Source organism: Monodon monoceros, unplaced genomic scaffold, assembly GCF_005190385.1.
Source record: "Monodon monoceros isolate NGI ecotype Baffin Bay Population unplaced genomic scaffold, NGI_Narwhal_1 Super_Scaffold_6, whole genome shotgun sequence".
Taxonomy (NCBI): domain Eukaryota; kingdom Metazoa; phylum Chordata; class Mammalia; order Artiodactyla; family Monodontidae; genus Monodon; species Monodon monoceros.
In genome coordinates this window covers 86,290,742-86,308,791 of record NW_021703783.1, presented here as the reverse complement: position 1 = coordinate 86,308,791, position 18,050 = coordinate 86,290,742, and the positions used below count along the sequence as shown (strand labels likewise).

At 45.5% G+C, this 18,050-nt stretch overlaps 1 protein-coding gene across 2 annotated transcripts in view; it reads left to right on the top strand.

Annotated features, from left to right (window-relative positions):
- Nucleotides 1–18,050, top strand: part of SYN3 (synapsin III) — a 402,826-nt gene that overhangs the window by 326,539 nt on the left and 58,237 nt on the right. For both annotated transcript variants that reach the window (XM_029206767.1, XM_029206768.1), the window contains one exon: nt 5,301–5,363. In XM_029206767.1, the coding sequence (XP_029062600.1) occupies nt 5,301–5,363 (63 nt within the window). The remainder of the gene's footprint in view (nt 1–5,300; nt 5,364–18,050) is intronic.

Here is an 18,050-nt window from a genome sequence, read left to right as displayed (position 1 = left end):
ATAAAGTACCTAGAACCATCCCTGGCCCTTATGAGACACTCAGTAAGTGTAGTTGTCATTAGCCTGGGAGAGCATGTGGTGGGTAGACTCACCCAGTGTGCAGTACCATGGACATTTCTTGAGCTCTGACAAATGACTTCAGAGACCTATCAGAATGCCTCCAAATTCTGCTGATTCTACCCTTGAAAAGCTTTTGGCCTGGCCACTAGATATTAAGATGTTAGTTTACAAGCTCATGTGTACAAAACATTTAGTGGTCTTCCTTGTGGTAGCAGAGAGAGAGAAAGAAAATGACACAAATGTCCATTATAGGAAAATGGCCAAAGAATTGCAGCCCATGTACCCTGTGGAATATTGTGAAGTTATTGAAACTGTTGGGTCAGGAGTGTAGCTACTGACATGGGGAAGGGGGTCCACATGGTGTGATGTGAAGTGAAAAGAGCCATTTCTAAAAGAAAATCAACCTCAACCATATATGTGCATACACGTTTGCAAAGATGGAGCATGACAAGTGTTGGGCAGAAATCACCAAGAAGGTGAGATCAGTTACCTGGGCTGGGAAGTGATATAAGGAAAAAAGAAAAGAAAAAAAGATTGTGGCAAAAATAGGAGAAAACTTATGGTGTAATGTTAAGTGAATAAGCTTCAAATTCTATCTCTAATATTATTGCAGAGTGTCCCTTTTTTTAATTGGACATTTAAATGAGGATTATAAAGTAAAGTGGGCCAAAGCAAACACTGATTTGACTAGATGCTGAAGTCGTAGACAAAACTAGCCTTGAATTTCTAAGGTCATTTGAAGAAAATATTGCTATTTTTCAAAAGTGTCACTTGAAAAAAAGAAGAACTCTTGGGAGTGCCCCCACTCTCTCCACCATCCCCACCCCAGTCCAGGCCCAACCAGTGGCACTTCGTGTTGGTTGTAACTAATTCCAAATTGGTCTCTGGCCCTTCAGCCTCTCCTGATGCAATTTAACCTTCCCTCAGCTTACAGGTCACGCTCGTGTCCCAGAACTGAGCTATATCCCCAGCCCATTCAAGCAACCTAAATTCTTCCCTTCAGCTTTGAAGGCCCCCAGTAATCTGGCCTCACATTGCCTCTACCTCAACCCAACACCAGCCCAGAGCCTTGCCAGTTGGTTCTAAAAACAATGCTCTTCTCAACCAAAGCAAAACATGGCAAAGGAAACTCTCCCCTGGTATCAGGAAAATTCATTGCCTTAAACATATTCTCAAAATGCTTTCTTTGAAATACCTTACTGTAAATTCTCAGATGTTTCTAGATTGACTTTCTGTGTCCTGTAAATCCAGATGCAATTTCTACTCCCACTATTTTTGACAATTAATACGTTCCTCCAATTTCATTTAAGAGTGTTAGAGAAGGGCACTCAGTTCAAATATATCATTCCACTTAGCAATTATGTCCAAAATAACTTTATTGATGATAAACTCATATTAAGTATCATAAAACAAATCCTCCCTTCCTATGAGTCTTTGTTCATTAGAGCTCATGAAGAATCTCTACACCTTTCATGAGAAGACCACAAGACTCTATACCATTCAGCCCTTGAGGAATGCTGAGCCTTCCCTCCACCCAGCCACAAACTACTCATCCTTCAGAATCCTTCACTGAGTCTTCCTTTCCTATGGAGACTAGCTCATGACCCCACCTGCCCAGACTTACCCACCATGCTGCTTGTTCTGGTCTTTCATTGCATAGCTCATCTCTCTAAGATAGGAAATCTTGTCTCAATCTTCTGTGTGTCCTGCACAGCATGAAATACAGAGCCAACCACAGAGTTCTCATTCAGTTAGTGCCCACTGAATTGGTTAGATTTAATATTATTTTATTGATTCTTATGATTAGGGAGGAGCATTTATTGTATCCCAGAGATGCATATCCCTAGGAAGTGTGCCTGGGTAGAGAGAGGGCTTGATTAAGAGTCAAAACACATGAGCTTGACCGGTTCTCCAGTTGTGTGGCATGAAAACAATCACTTCACTCTTTGGGCTTCAGCATCTAAGAGGACACGTGTATTAGTTTCCTATTGCTGCTCTAACAAATTTAGCAGCTTAAAAGAACACCTCTTTATTACCTCACAGTTATGTATATCAGACATCTGGGATGGCGTGACAAGGTTCTCTGCTTAGGGCCTCATCCAGCTGAAATCAAGGTGCTGGCATCCCGCATTTTCCTCGGGAGCTCAAGGTTCTCTCCCAAGTTCATTCTTGGTATTGGCATAATTCAGTTCTTTGCAGCTGTAGGTCTGAGGCCCCCAGTTCCTTGCTGGCTATCAGCCAGGGGCTGCTCCTGGAGCAGGAATGGTATGTTGAGTCTTTCTCATGCTTTGAACCTCTCTGCCTTCCTCTTCCGACGCCAGCCTGAGAAGGTTCTCTGCTTTTAAGGGCTCATTGTAATTTGATTAATCTCCCTATTTTAAGGTCACCTGTGCATATAATAGAACAGTCGTTGTACGACAATCTCATCACATTCACAGGCTCCAGAGATTAGGGTAGGACATCTTGGGGAGCACTCCTAGAAATTCTACCTGCTGCATCATGGTAACATGGGGGATAGGCAAGTAGATTACTAAGGTTCTTACAGATTAAAATTACCAAGCTTTAATCACCTCTGATGACTCGCTCTGGTGTAGCTCCCTGATTTTCCCTCATTGGACTTCATTTCACTCCCTCCCGGGCTATTAATCAAATACTGCCAAGCTAGAGCCTCTGCTCTCCTTCCTCCACAATCCAGCCTTCCTTTATCTCTCTCCTTGCCTCACAAAGCTAGAATCATCTCCTTCCTCCTCTCAATTCTACTTCACACTTTGATTTTGAACCTCCACTTGGTGCTAAGCAGCTTTACATTCTTCTTCTTTTTTTTACCGGTACGCGGGCCTCTCACTGTTGTGGCCTCTCCCGTTGCGGAGCACAGGCTCCGGATGCGCAGGCTCAGCGGCCATGGCTCACGGGCCCAGCCGCTCCACGGCACGTGGGATCTTCCCGTACCGGGGCACGAACCCGTGTCCCCTGCATCGGCAGGTGGACTCTCAACCACTGCGCCACCAGGGAAGCCCTCCCCTCTTTTTTAGATTTCCTTCCCATTTAGGTCACCACAGAGTACTGAGTAGAGTTCCCTGTGCTGTATAGTAGGTTCTCAATAGTTATCTATTTTATACGTGGTATCAATAGCGTATATATGTCAATCCCAATCTCCCGATAAGAATAGGTTCTTTTGATGCCACTTACATAAAGTTTAACACGTGTAATGTATATTGACTGGGAATCATATGTAATAGTTAAAATATGAATAAATACAAGGAAATTTGGTAAGAAAGAAGTACATCAGGGGCTTCAACTGTTTGGACAATGGCTTATTTCTTAAGCTAGATAATGTCCACAATATTGCTCTTTAAGTCTTCTTTCATATGTGAAATATTCCATAATAACTCTTAAACTGACAAGTAATTACTGCCAGGAATTGCTTACCACTTATAACATTAAGCGGAAAGAGCAACGAGCAAAATTGGGTATGCATTATACTCCCAATTTTGTGAGAACAGAACAAATCAAAAGAAAAAATTTAGATTAAAAAAAAAAACAAAGACCACCAGATAATACACCAAAACTGCTCAAATTTTGAGGGTGATTTTTATTGTCTTCTTTGCACATAACAACATAGAACTTTATTATATTTTACAAACTTTTTATAATGAGTACATGTTGCTTTTGGAATCAAAAATAAGTATTGCCCCTTTTTAAATACATTTGTTAACTCTAGACACCAGGATATGATAAATTTTAGCCTGAAATCAGGGAGAAAATTTTTTATTCAGCATCTACTGCAGGAAGCCCTTGTACTAGGTCTTAGAGGAAACCATTCACATCAGGCTTGAAGTCTGACAGACCTAAGTTCAAGAGCCAGCGCCACCCCTTCCCAGCAGCTTCCTTGAGTCTCAATTTTCTGCCTGTGAAATGGTAACAAGAATACCTTCCCTGCTCGCCTCATGGGACCATTGTGGTGGTAAAATGAGATGAGGTCCATCCCATGGGATTGTGACCCACAGCAGACCCTTCTGCCGCAGCTACAACCACTCCTAAGTGTCAGACTAGGTGCTGGGCACCAGGAGGGAAGAGCTGGGTTCCTCCTCTCAAAGCGTCCAGAGTGTCGGGGGGCAATCCAGGACAGAGTGACAGGCACCAGAAGAGACAACTGCACAGCACAGAGAGTGGGACGTGATTACCTCTGGCTAGGGCTGGCTCAAGTCAGAGGAGTGGTATTATTACTAAGTAACGAGAAGGGATAACCCTTGCCCTCAAGCAATTCCAAATATATTTCTAGACACCAAGCAAACCCATCTCAAACAACATATGAACAGAATGAGGAGGAAATGCATAGCCTAGGTTCAAACCTGGTCCCCTCACTTGCTAGCTGAGTAAGCGTGGGCATGGGGGAGCACCTAACCATTTGAGCCCCTCTCCTCCTCTGTATCATAGGGAGAGGCATGCATGCCTCGTAGGTCTTGCTCAGAGGACTGATTAAGGCACAGATTCCATATCGAGCACCTTCCCTGGGTCAGGCAGTGTTCTAATGGCTGGGGATGCAGCAGGGAACCAACCAGGACAGGCTGCTGCCCTGTTGCTCTCTGAAGGAGATGACCCAGGGCAGTTGCTCAGCACAGCACCCACACAGCGCAGCCCATAAATGCTTGTGCTGTAGCATGACCACTATCATTAAGAGAACTCACAGCGTGGCCTGGAGAGAGCTTGGGGGAGGGAATGAGAGTTTCCAGATACATGAAGGTTGTTGTCGGGAATCACACAAGGCAGAGCCAAGACAGGAATATTTAAGCTGCCATTCATTGAGTGTTTACAGTGTAAAGCCTTCACATGTAATAACTCATTTAATCCTCATAGCAACCCTGTGGGATGGATACTCATCATCCCCATTTTACAGATGAGGACCCTGAAGCACAGATCCATGTGGTAGCTTATCTGAGGTTGCACAAGTGGTAAAGCCAGGATTTGAAGCCAGTCAGTTTGCTCTGCTCTGCATTCTCCCCAGGTTGGTGGATGCCCCGGGCAGGCTGGTTTTAGGAGCTCGGGGCTTCCTTTGGAAGCTGAAAGCAATGTCATTTAGGGTGTTTAAGCCACAGAGGGATGACCATCTGTCCAAGCATTCTTTTGGGGATTGCTGGTGATATCAGATGACCATACCTTTCTACAGAACAGGCAGTGAACAATGTCTTGGTGGTGATGCTCTGGGATGCTAATGAGTAATTTCTTCTTGTCTCTTTCAGCTCACAGCCCCACACTTCCCTGTGGTGGTCAAGCTGGGACACGCCCACGCCGGAATGGGAAAGGTATGAGAAGCAGCTCTTCCGCTTATGTTAATACTCACACGGCTTCCCCAGACTACCTGTTTTCCTCTCCCTGTATCCCCCATCCCCCCCACCTGAGCCCAGCCACCCAGATCAGAGTATTAGAGGAGATGAAAATTCACTCCCTCTCCTCCCCAACCCACCTTTCTCTGAGCTCCCACGGAGCATCTCTCCAGCTCAGGCCATACTAGCCAAACCGTACCCGGCTAATTGTTTCCTGTCGTTGTGAATTCAGAGAAGTAGATGTAAAGCATTTTGCAGATGGTGATTCTTCTGTTCCTGTCATCATCTCCACAGCTGCCGTAAGCGCATGTCTTACTCATCCCTTTATCACCTGCAGCGTTAGCACCTGGAAGGTGGCAAATGCATATGGCTCCCAGGAGGAAGCCCCTCCCAGGAGTCAGTTTCTACAAAAGTAAATAGCATATTTTACATAGTCACAGCTGACGCTGCTACCGAACTAAACTTGGGTCCGCTCACCCGCGTGCAGTAAAGCCAATCTACTGACACTGGGTTGTGGTGAAGGAAAGTGCAGCTTTTATTGTAAAGGTGCCAATATAAGGAGGACGGGTGGCTCCTGCTCTAAAACCCCGAACTCCCCCTGAAAGGCTTCAGCAGAGCATTTTTAAAGGCCAGGTGAGGGAGGGGGTCGCAGGGAATGTCATCAGCTCATGCACAATTCTCTGATTGGTTGATGGTGAGGAAACAGAGTGGTTAACATGATCAATCCTTAGGCACCAGTAGGTCTGGGGACTCATGATCATCAGATAGTTCATTTCTTCCATTTGGTGGTGGTTTTAGCATCTGTAAAACAACTCAAGAAGTGTGCATCAGATTCTATTATCTAGGTCCTTCAGAGAGGAGCTACAGCAGAGGATATGGGCGAGGGCTCTGTCCTGGGAAGGCCTTATAGGGTCCTGCTCGGTTACAACATATTATGACAAATTGTACTGGTCAGATTTTTGCAGTTGCAAGTGTAGAAACGCAAATCAAATTAGGGGACAAAAGATAATTCATTGGTTCAAGGATCAGGAAGTCTGGAATAGTTCTTGATAGATTCAGGCAGAGCTAGATCCAGGAGCTCAAATGATATCAGAGCTCTTGGCTCTGTTTATCTCTACTTGTTGTTTCTTCAGATAGTCGAGATAGATGGCTGTGGGTAGCCCATTCTGGTCCCTAAGCTCACCTGTCCCAGAGGAAGAAAGACCATGTCTCTTTCCAGCATCTCTGTATAAATCTCATGGAGGGATACTGATCAGTGCTTGGGCTTCTAGAGATTTACTCCTAAATAAGGGGAGTGGGGATGGGGAAGTGTCGGGGGCTACCACAGGCCACCTCTCAAGCTTCTGGCTCAGGCAGAACCATGTGAGAACATGTGGATCTCAGTGCCTGCCGTCCCCATTGGAGGGACCTGAGCCCATGCACAAGGCCCAGCCCGGGCGTCCTAGATAAAGGGCAGCAGGGGCCAGTAGAAACCTTGCTTTGTGTAGGCCCAGCCCAGCCATGAATAACCCTACACCCTGCACCTTCGTTCTTCCCACCCCATTATGCCTTCTGCATCACCTCTTTCCACCTAAACTCCAACCCCTTCAAGCAGCAAAGGATGGCAAGAGTCAGACAGGTCAGGGCGTGACCTCAGCTCTGACCTTTGTGTGAAGTGGAGCAAGTTGCCATCTAACTTCTCTTGGCCTCATCTGACAAATGATGACACTTTTTTTAATTGAAATCTAGTTGATTTACAATGCTGTGCCAATCTCTGCTGTAGAGCAGAGTGACTCAGTTATACACATAGAGACATTCTTTTTTCCTATTCTTTTCCACTATGGTTTATCACAGGATATTGAATATAGTTCTCTGTGCTATACAGTAGGACCTTGTTGTTTATCCATTCTAAATGTAATAGTTTGCACAAACAATGATACTTCTTATAACCACCTTTAAAATGAATCCTTGTCTATTGTATCTCAGTAAAACTGGGAGAAAAAAAAATGTTTTAATCCTCCCGCCATACTACCTCTCCCTAAAAAGGACACATTGTGAGGGCGGAGATTTTTACCTGTTTGCCCACTACTGCACCTACGGCTCCGAATGGCTCCTGGTGTACCCCTAGCCTCTCAGTTTGTTGGTCGAGTGGATAAATGAGTAACTCCCTCTTCAGATGCCACCCTAAGTCTGCTCCTCACTGCCTGTTCTCCCAACCCCTCCTCCATCCCCTGTCATCTGGCTATAGCTCCCTCCACTCCTGAGGCTGCCCTCCCCATGGTCCTCAATGACCCTCTGCTGCTAATTCAGCTGTCACTTTTCTGTCCATAGCTGAATTTACCTTTCTATATCATTTAAACCTGCTGGCCATCCTTTCTGCCCTGAAACTCATGCCCCTCTCCTGTCTCTCTGCTCTCTCTCTGACCCCTCCTTCACAGTCTCCTTCAAGTGCTTTCCTTCCTGCTGCATCTTTAGCCGCATCTATTCCATCAGCACACGCTATCTGAGCTCTCGTCTGCTCTTTCAGCTTCAGCTCCCATCTACACACCAACAGCCCCCCAGTCACATTTCCTATGCAGAGCATCAGGCTCTTATACCTAGTTACCTCCTCTACATCTCCACTGCATGCCCCGTGGAAACCTCTGACTCTGAACTTCCCAGACCATGTCCATTTTGTTTTCAGACAGCCCGCCCTCCTTCCTCATCTTTATCCTCCTCCTCTTCCTGGGACCATCTCTACAACAGGAACCGCCAGTCCCTCCATTGTCTTGAAACAGAAATCTGGGAGTCATCTCCCCTCCCCTGTGTCCCAATGGTCATCAAGTCTTGTCACTTGCCCTTTTGTTAATGTTTCTCAAACCTGTCCCTTTCTTTCCGCCTACTGTCGCCATCTTGGACAGCTTTGGTAAAGTTAGAGGGTTCCCAAGAATTAAATTCCGTTTCTAAAGCTTAAAATAATCCCAGACAGGAAATAAAAAGAAGGAAATACTTAAAGAGACTGACGCAATGTCGAGGGAGGGGATGCCTCTGAGAAACTCAAGCCCAAAAGGAACTCCCAGAACATGGAAAGGAGGCCACATCTCTGAGGATAAGAAGTGTCACCCGCTGGAATAAACTGAGGTTTGCAAAAATGCTGAGATCAAGGGGAAAGGACTTTTCTCCTTCTGTCTGGAATGAGAAAAGTATCAGGAACGGCCTGGGCATGCCGACTGAGCAAATGATGCCATATTCGTGGCTGAGGGGGAGAAAAACAGAACGGTATCTTCTACAGTACCTCCAGTTTCTCTCCAGAAGGAAGATTGTCTGTCTGGAGAGAAGCAAGGAGAACATTTCTAGGAGGAAACTGGTGAAGAGGCTGTCAATTAACTCAGTCTTACTGGAAATCCACCCAGGATCCCATGATTGAAATTCCTGACCCTCCTCAATTATATTTTGCTTCTCTGTTCACACATATGAATTCGTACCTACTCTGTGCTAAGAATCGGAGGATGAATAGGACCCAGTCCTTGCTCTCAAGAACCTGAGGAGACAACCACATAAGTAAATAAGTATAAGATGTGCTGAGGATCTGATAGAAGGCTGTGCAGGGAGTGTGGAGATTGAAGGAAGGAGCTTAATTCCACCTAAGGGATGGAAAGAAGTTCCCTGTCAGGGTAACTACGTGGTTTGGTGTGCCTGGAGATTTAAGGAGTTCTAACAAACAAGAAAGATTCGAAGACAAGAGATGGACCAATACCCTCTTTATTAAAACAAAGAATAGTGGATGTCACAAGGCACAGAAATCAAAATATAGTGAAACGCTGTGCAGTTTGGGGAGCATTTAGATAGTTAGGAGGTAATCATGGGACACACCAGGAGTTCTAAGAAACCAGTAAGGCTAGACCAATTTAAGAGGGTGGTGTTCTTCCCCCAGGGGCATTTGGTCATGTCTGGAGGCAGCTTTGGTTGTCATAACTGGGGGTGAGGGAAGTGCTAGGGACATCTGGCATCTACCTGGTGGGAGCCAAGGATGCTGCTGAACACCCTAACATGCCCCCTACAACAAAGAATTATCCAGCCCAAAATGTCAAGAGCGTCAAGGTTAAGAAACCCTGGACAAAACTAATTTCATTTCCTTTGTGGAAAGTTTTACCAGACTAGAAACCAGAGGAAGCAGTGGTTATTATGGAGTTCAACATGTTTCAAAGTCTGTTCCAAAGGACTATGCTAAAGACTATTTTAGTCAAATACGAAAATTCCATGTTAAAGTAGGTTTTTAGTGCAGAGCTTCTCAGAGTCGTAAATTTGCTCATATACCTCCTAGGGGTACAAGAACATGAAAACTTGTGCAGAATTTTCCAGATTTACCTGACTCAAGAACTTTTCACCGTTTTTTAATTGAGATGCGTGTCCTTTCCTTAATTTGTAAAAACTCTTCGCACATTAAGAACATTCATCCTTTGTCATACTTTGCAATGATTTTTCTCCATTTGACAGTTACATATCCATTTTATTATTCAGTATTTAACCATTTTTAAAGGTTTTTTTTCAATTGTAGTCATGTTTCCAACTTTGGGAGGCAGTTTGTTATAGTGGCTAAGGGTGTTGATTTGAATCTACTTGTTAGTTGTGAGACCTTAGGTTAAGTTACTTACCCTCCCCAACCCTAGTTTCATCTTATGTAAAAGGAGGATATTAATAGTATCAACCTTATATGCTGGTTGTGAAGATTAAGAGACATTATTCATGTCAAACACATAGTTCAGTGCCTGGAACACAGTAGGCACTCAATAAATATTAGCTGTCATTATTATTAAGAATGTTTGAACCTGCTCTGAGAACCCAAAATCCAATTGAAGTCAATAGGGGAGATGTGACTAAACAGCATCCTCTGTCAGAGGCTATATTTTGTTTGGCTGCCAGTTCAATGTGAATCAGATGAGTAAGGAGTTGCCAAAAGCTCTAATCCATAAACACCTAATAAATAGGTGAAAATGGGCTCAACCTCATTCATCACTAGGGAAATACAAATGAAAACTGTGATGAGATGCCACTATATAACCACTAGACTAGCTCAAACTAAAAAGATTAATAATACTAAGTGTTGGCAAGGACATGGAACATTTGGAACACAAACACAGAGCTAGTGAAAGTGTCAATTGATACAACTGCTTTGGAATACAGATTGTTATCATCTACTAAGCTGAAGTTACACAGAAGTTCTTCTTTTAGGTATACCCAACCTAAATGCATGCGTGTGTGCTCCAGTGTTTATAGCAGCTTATTCATAGTTACCAAAATCTGGACACAGTCCATGTGTCCATTAGAAATAGAATAGATAAATAAATCGCAGTATATTCAGACAAATGGAAAATTTCCAGCAGTGAAAATGAATGAACTACAACTATATACAACAACGTGCATGAATTTCACAAATACACCATTGAATGAAATAAGTCAGATACAAAAGGATGCCTATTTATATGATTTCATTTATATAAAATTCAAAACCAGGGAAACTAAACTATAGTGTTAAGTGGGATACATATTAAGGTGATAAAACTTTTAAGAAAAGCAAGAAAATTACTACCATAAAAAAATAGAAGTTACCTTTGTGGAGGAGGGAGGTGTGGTCATTGGGATGCAGCAGGAGTGGTCCAAGTTCTAGTTCTTGACTTGGGTAGTAGTTATGTGGATGTTTGCTTTGTGATTGACAGCTCATTGAACTGTCATTTTTATACTGGGCAATTCTCCATGTGTGTTATATTTCAAAATAAAATAAGGTTTTCTAAACCTTGTTTAGGACATATTAATGGAGATCTGATTTCCAAAATAAAGTGAGAGTCCTGCACTGCACTGATTCCTCCATGGCTAGAACATTGTATTCGGTTCTGGGCTGTAAACCCATTCTGGATGTTTGAAAGAGCCGTTGACACATGAGTATGTCCAGGGGAAAATGAACTGAGCAATGGAGGGCAGAGGCGTCCAGGCTAGGAGGGCTAGAGACAGTGTGGCCACCGTCCCCAGAAACATGGAGAATTGTCCTGGCAAGGTAAGCTGGGCTGCTTCTATATAACATGTAGCAGCCAAAAATGGGACCAAGGTCAGGGGGAAATGCATGAGCGTTGTGTTGGAAGAGCAACTTTCTGACAATCAGAGGTGAATATTAATGGAATGAAGAGCCCCTTTGGGTAGGAAGTTCTCATCAATGCAGAACTGGAGCAAAGATGAATACTTACTGGAGAGTTTCAAGGGGATTTAAGCATTATGTGAGATTCTTAGCCTGAGATGTTTGAACCCCGTAAAACTGAGACACATCTGCGTATGTTTATGTGTGGATGGGATATGAATGTTTTGGGGGGGAAAGGAGTCCATAGCTTCTTCCACCTTTTCACAGGGGCCCATGATCCTCCCAAAGTTTAACATACCCTGAAGGTGACTGCGACAGTATCTTCCGATGAAAAGAATCTGTGGTTTTGATCAATACTATGAGCGGTCTGTTGAAAGGAATGGCATATCTGTTATTATCATAGAAGTCAAGTTCAAGGCCAACTGCCAGTATAGTGTGGGGGTAGCATTTGTAGAATCTGAAAGCGTGTTTCTGGTTTGAATCTGGATTAACCATTTACTAGTTGTGTGTCCTTGGGCAAGTTGCCTAACCTCTCCGTGCCTCAATTTCTTCATCTCTAATATGGGGACAATAATCTCCCTCCTGGAATTGTACTGATGACAGAATCAATCAGCCCAGGCTTAGGAAGGTACCTGGTCAACACTCAGTGAATGGGAGCTTTAAAAACTCACTACAAACATAAACTATTACTCTGATTACCTAACTGCTTATCTCAACTAAGATGAGATAAGCAGTTGCTCATAATAGACAAAAAGGGAAGGAGAATTAAATTCTGGGTAAATTCTTAAAGTAAGGAAAACGGAATTCCAGCATTCCCAGGAGAGGCCAAGATAACACGCAAACCCCACCCTGGGCGTCACCTTATCCTTGTTTCATAAATTCACAGACCTTCAGGACTTAAGTCCCAGCACCCCACTTAAAAGATAAGAACCTGAGGCCCCAGAGAGGAGAAGGGTCTTGCCCAAGGCCACATAGTGAGGAAGCATCCCCAGTAACAGAACAGGAAGGGGAAGAAAATCCTTTGAGATTATTCAACCCCATTGCATACTTTACAGATAAGAACAGTAGTAGTAATAATAGCCAGAATAATAATAAAAGCTAATGCTCTATGGAGTTTACTCTGTGCAGGCACTGTTCTAAGTGCTCTATAAATTACTCATTGACTACTATCCTCTCAGAACCACCCTATGAGGAAGATACTGTGGGTATCCCCACTTTTCAGATGAGGAAACTGAGGCACAGGGAGTAAGGGGTGGAATGGGGTTCAACCCTGGGCAGTCTGGCTCTGGCTCCTAAGCTCATTGAGAGGTAAAGGGTACTGCCATGGTCACAGGTTAGTAAGCCCAGATGCGGGCTTGGCCAGGGTTTGTTGTTCTACTAAGAGGAGCCTGGAGTGATGAGGGACAGGGATGAGGCGCCTTGGCAGACAGCCTGTCTGTTCTGGGGGGACCAGGTGGAAGCTCCTAAATGCACTGTTTTCCAGTCGCCCCGGCATCTTGCACACCCCTGTTTGGCCAGGGCTGCTGCTGTCATCCGCTCCCAGCGACCTGGACTCTGCTCTCTTCCCTCAGGCTGACTCACTTAATAAGACTTCCCAGCACTGTCCACTTTTTAAAGTGGGAGTAGGTGGCCAGATAACACGGTAATGGAGAGAAAGGGCTAGAAAATGAGCAAATGGGAGAATGGAACCCAGGGGAACAGTTAAGAAATCAAGTGCTCCCCGGCACCTGGGAGACCACCAGGGAGGAAGGTCACTCTGTTTCATGCTCAGCAGAAGCTGAATCAAGTGAGAGCGGGGGAGAGGCTCCAGCCTGCAAGGCGTGCCGGCAAGCAGTGTTCACGGCCGCTGCCAAGCTGTGTAGGAGGAGAGGAGAGAGGGACACACACTCCCTCCAGCAGCCTCCCTCTCAACCCCACCACCCACCAAGTCCCCCCCGCCCCGCAGATGACCACTGCCTCCTTTACTCTCTGCTTCTCTTGAACAAAATGGGCCCTTAAGGGGCTTCCATCTGTCCTTTACACCGTAGTGAAAATTGTAAACACCGTGCTCTGCATCTCAGAGCCTCTGGCATGAGGCTGCCCTCTCTATAAGCACAATAAATACTCTCGATCCTCATTATTCATGGATTCTGTATTTCTGAATTCACCTGCTCACTAGGAATATATTCGTCACCCCAGAATCAATTCTCATAGTGTTTTCGTGGTCATTCACAGACACGTGCAGAGCGGTGAATAATTTGCGTGTTCCTTCCCAACTGATGTCGAGCAGGAAACACTCTTCTTGTTTCAGCTTGTAAACAAGTGTCCTCTTCTTGGTGTATTTAGTGCCACACTTTTGCATTTTTGTCCCTTGTGTTGGTGATTTCATTGTTTAAAATGCCTCCCAAGCGTAGGGCTGAAGTGCTGTCTGTTGTTGCTAACCCCAAGCAGGCTGTGATGTTTCTTATGGAAAAAAATGTATGTGTTAGATAAGCTTCATTCAGGTATGAGTTATGGTGTTGTTGGCTATGAGTTCAATGTTAATGAATCAACCATATATATTAAATAAGCTGTCTTTAAAAGGAAGCACACATAACAAGATTATATATTGATGAGTTGATGAAAATGTGACCATAGGCTTGCAGGAAACGAACCCTAGGAGCAGTGGCTCAGGATTCGCTAATTCAGTGTTTGCTGCAAAGTTACAGAATGTAACTACTGTGAATAATGAGAATGGACTCTGTGTGTGTGTGTACATATGTGTATATATCACACACACAAACACACATATTCTGTAAAGAGTCCTAAGGGCCTCTTTCTTCCTTTGGATGCCAAACTGCCACAATTCTAAGCACAAACAGAAGCAAACTAAAACAGTTATTTCATGACTCTGTCCAGCCTGACATCTGTCATGTTGAAGATGACATCACCTGGATCATCAACTTGTTTTCCTCATGAGGGTTTAAGGCTGAGATCTCTACTGGTGACGCTTACACTGCCAATCCCCGCATATTTACACCATCCTTGGTTGGCCTGGGTTCAGGAAACCTGGGTCCTCCTGCCAGCCTTGCACTCCCTGGGGCCCACAGTATCCACCTGGGCAAGTCATTTAAACACATAAGTGCAGGGTGCCAAATATGTCAAATATACACGATTTTCCTCACCGATCACTTGGAAGAGCTAGTGAGTAGAAGTGCCTTAAAAAGTATGAAGCGCCACGTGAAGGTGAGGTGGAGAGGTAAACGAAGAAGAGTATGGGCTTTGGACTTAGACCTCACTGGGTTCTGGTCTGGGCTCTGCCATCGGCTAGCATTGTGACCTGGTGCAAATTCCTTGCCTTCTCTGGGATAACTCAAAGCAGATCAGATGGGATGAACAAAGGTACACCAGCTGGTGCAACAGGATAAGTGCCTTCAACATCTCTAACCCTCAAAGGTGCCCTGAGAGCTATTTCTGATCCCAGCTTTCCAGAGGTTCCAAGAGTTGTTTTGCTTAAAGTCACAGGTAAACGACGGAAGCGGGATTCGAAATGAGGTTGTCAGGTTCTTCAGCTCTTTTCTTCCTGCTGCCTGGGACCCTCAGGAACGCCCTGGTGGAATCACCTCTTCCCATCATAAGGCGACCAGCCAACTTAATTGGAGAGTTGATTTATGAAGAATTTCACAGGGTTCCACCCAAGAAACATGTCAGTACCTTGGAGGCGAGCACTGACCTTTGCGTATGAACTGCTCTTGTTGTCTGCTGGACTGATCTCACCCCAGGCCTGAAGCCAAGAATAAGAACCCTTGTGCAAGAGAATGAGAAGAAGAAAAGGAAGACTATCACCCCCTGGCACTATGTCTTAAAAACAGTGTACACCCCCAATCACAGGCCCCATTTTGTCAAGAGGGACAGAGACACAGGAACAGACTCATCTGGAAAGAATAAATTACCTGCTCTTGTGTGCACTGACCACACCACTCCTCCATGGAAAACAGAATATTTTGGAGCTGACAAACATTGAAAAACAGTAGTACTTCCTTTTTCTTTTCTCTCCTTTTCTGGCAACGTCTGTTGACCCATCCTGGCATAGTATGCAAGAAAGGCCAGAGAAGTCATTCCCTAGGAGTCTCCCCAAAAGAGGAGGGGGCACACATCGCCTGTTGGGGGGTACTCTGTATAATTTCCCACAACTTGATGACCAGCTCCATACTTTTTCCCCCAACATTAGACAGTCACGTGCAATTTACAAAATTCATCCACACTGGGAGGCTGCTCAGGTTCCAGCAGTCTTTTGATGAGGGTATGGTTATCATGATACCCATTTAACAGATGAGACCAGCAGAGATCGAGGAGGCGAAATGATTTGGCACAAGGTTGCACATTGTGTGCTGGGAAGGCTGCACATTCTTTCCCCTGGTCCTGGCACCCACGCCAGGGAAGGGAAGCCTCCAGAGAGTTCTGCCAGCCCACCTGGAACACAGCCTGTGTGTCCACTGAGGTCTTCCTCAGCCAAAATGTGCAGGCGCAGCCCATTGTCACTATCAGCAGGCAGTAGAAGTGATGTCCTGAAACAAGCGGATGCCGCCTGCTCTCTGCAGCCGCAGCCCAGGCCAGCCTCCCACCCTGCTTCCCACAGATGAGACCAGCCACACCTCTGGCTTCCTGGAAATAAATCCACTTGGAGGCAGCTGGCATTGTTGCCGACAGGTGGCAGCAGCAGGGTTGTTTGTGGGAGGAAACCAGAGAAGGATGTAAACAGTGGGCTTACTGCGTTTTGGAGAGAGAAGAGAGTGTGTGTGTTTGGGGGCAGGGTGAGCAGACACCTCACACACAGTTATCAGCATCCTCTACCTAGCCTCCAGACAAATGAACACTATTGGCAGAACCTGTTCTCTCACCTTGACTACTGACCCCCAGCCCCAAGAAACCTTCACACCAACACTCCATCCTCCACTAGTGAGGCCATAAGATGCAAGGGAGGCCACGTGGGACAGTGAATGCTGTTCAGGCTTTCCCATATCATGACACTTGTGGAAAATGGTTCTACTGAGGATTGAGTGGGTCAATGGCAGGGACTACCAGCAGCTGAAGAGAAGAGCCTGGGACTTCCAGCCACTCTGAGGGATAAGGGAGCAGCAGCAAGAGCACCTATGGGGATGTGCTGGGTGATGAGCCAAGTTGAGTGTAGCCCCCGAGTCAGACAGGCCTGAGCTCCTTGACAACCTTCTCTTCAAAGTGGGACCTTTGTAGAAGGACCAGCAGTCTCAGCGTCGCCTGGGAGCCCCTTAAAAATGCAGAGCACAGACATGTCCTCCGACCTGCTGAATCAGATGCTGCGTTTTAACAAGATGCCCAGTGACCCGCATGCTGCTCTACACGCCCAGAGGACGTGAACTCAGATGCTCACCGGGCCAAGATACTTAGCATAATGAGTCAAGAGTCCAGGCGGGGCCTGTGCTGACCCGGAGAGCCCAGGCCAGCCTGCATGGGCAGCCACACACAACTCAGTCCCAGCCGGACAAAGCCCTGAGAGACTGTGCAGACCTGATCACCTGATTCTTTCCTAAGCCAATTCGCTGGGTCTCTGATATGAATTCTCCTGATTTTAACGTATTGAAAACTAATTTTAAAATCTTTTGAAACGCTGTACAGGCCAAATAAAACACACCTGTAGTCCACTGAACACCCTGGGGCACCAGTTGGGTGCCTCCAGCTTTAGAGTCAGTGTGGTCTTACCCTCTCTTTACAGGGAGCCATGCAGCCTAATGGTTAATGCCACAGACTCTGCAACAGCCCCAGGAGTTCAAATCCCAGCTCGGCCACTTCCCAGGTCTATTCTATAACCTTGGGTGAGCACTTGACTTGGAGTCTTCGTTTTCTCATCTGTAAAGTGGCCCTAATAAGTCTCCCTAATGGGTGAAGAGTTGCCCTGCAGCCTGACTGAGATAAAGCACTTTAAAAATCTGTGGATACTTAAAGAGATGTTGATTCACTTCCTCTAGGGCCTAAATGCTCCCTCTACTTTCCAGTGCTTACAGATCACTGGAGACCTCGTTAAAATGCAGATTCTGATTCACTAGGCCTGGGTGGGGCCTGCCTGAAAGTCTCCATTTCTAACAAGCTCCCAGGTAATGTCAGGGATTCTGGTCCCAGTCAGTTAGTCATGCCAGTCAGGGGTCAGCAGACTTTCTCAGTACAGGGCCAGATGGTAAACATCTTAACCTCTCTGGCCAAATGGTCTGTTGCAACTACTGGACTCCACCATTGTGGTATAAAAACATCCCTAGACAAGAGGTAAATGAAGCATGTGGCCGTGTTCCACTATAAATTTATGGACACTGAAATTTGAGTTTCATATAATTTTCACGTGTCATGGGATTATCGTTCTTCTTTCAATTTTTTTTCCCCAGCCATTTAAAAACTATTCTTAACCCATGGACCTCACAAAAACCCACAGTCAGCCTCCCCCGCTAGATTATAAACTCGCTGGGTGCACAAGCTGCACCACTAAGTCCACCTTTCCTCCTGACCTGGCCAGTGCCCTGGACAGCGGGAAGCCCCCTCCTTCACGCTGCACCCTGCACGGGGGCCCTGGGAAGCTGAGGTGTTGCCTTTCA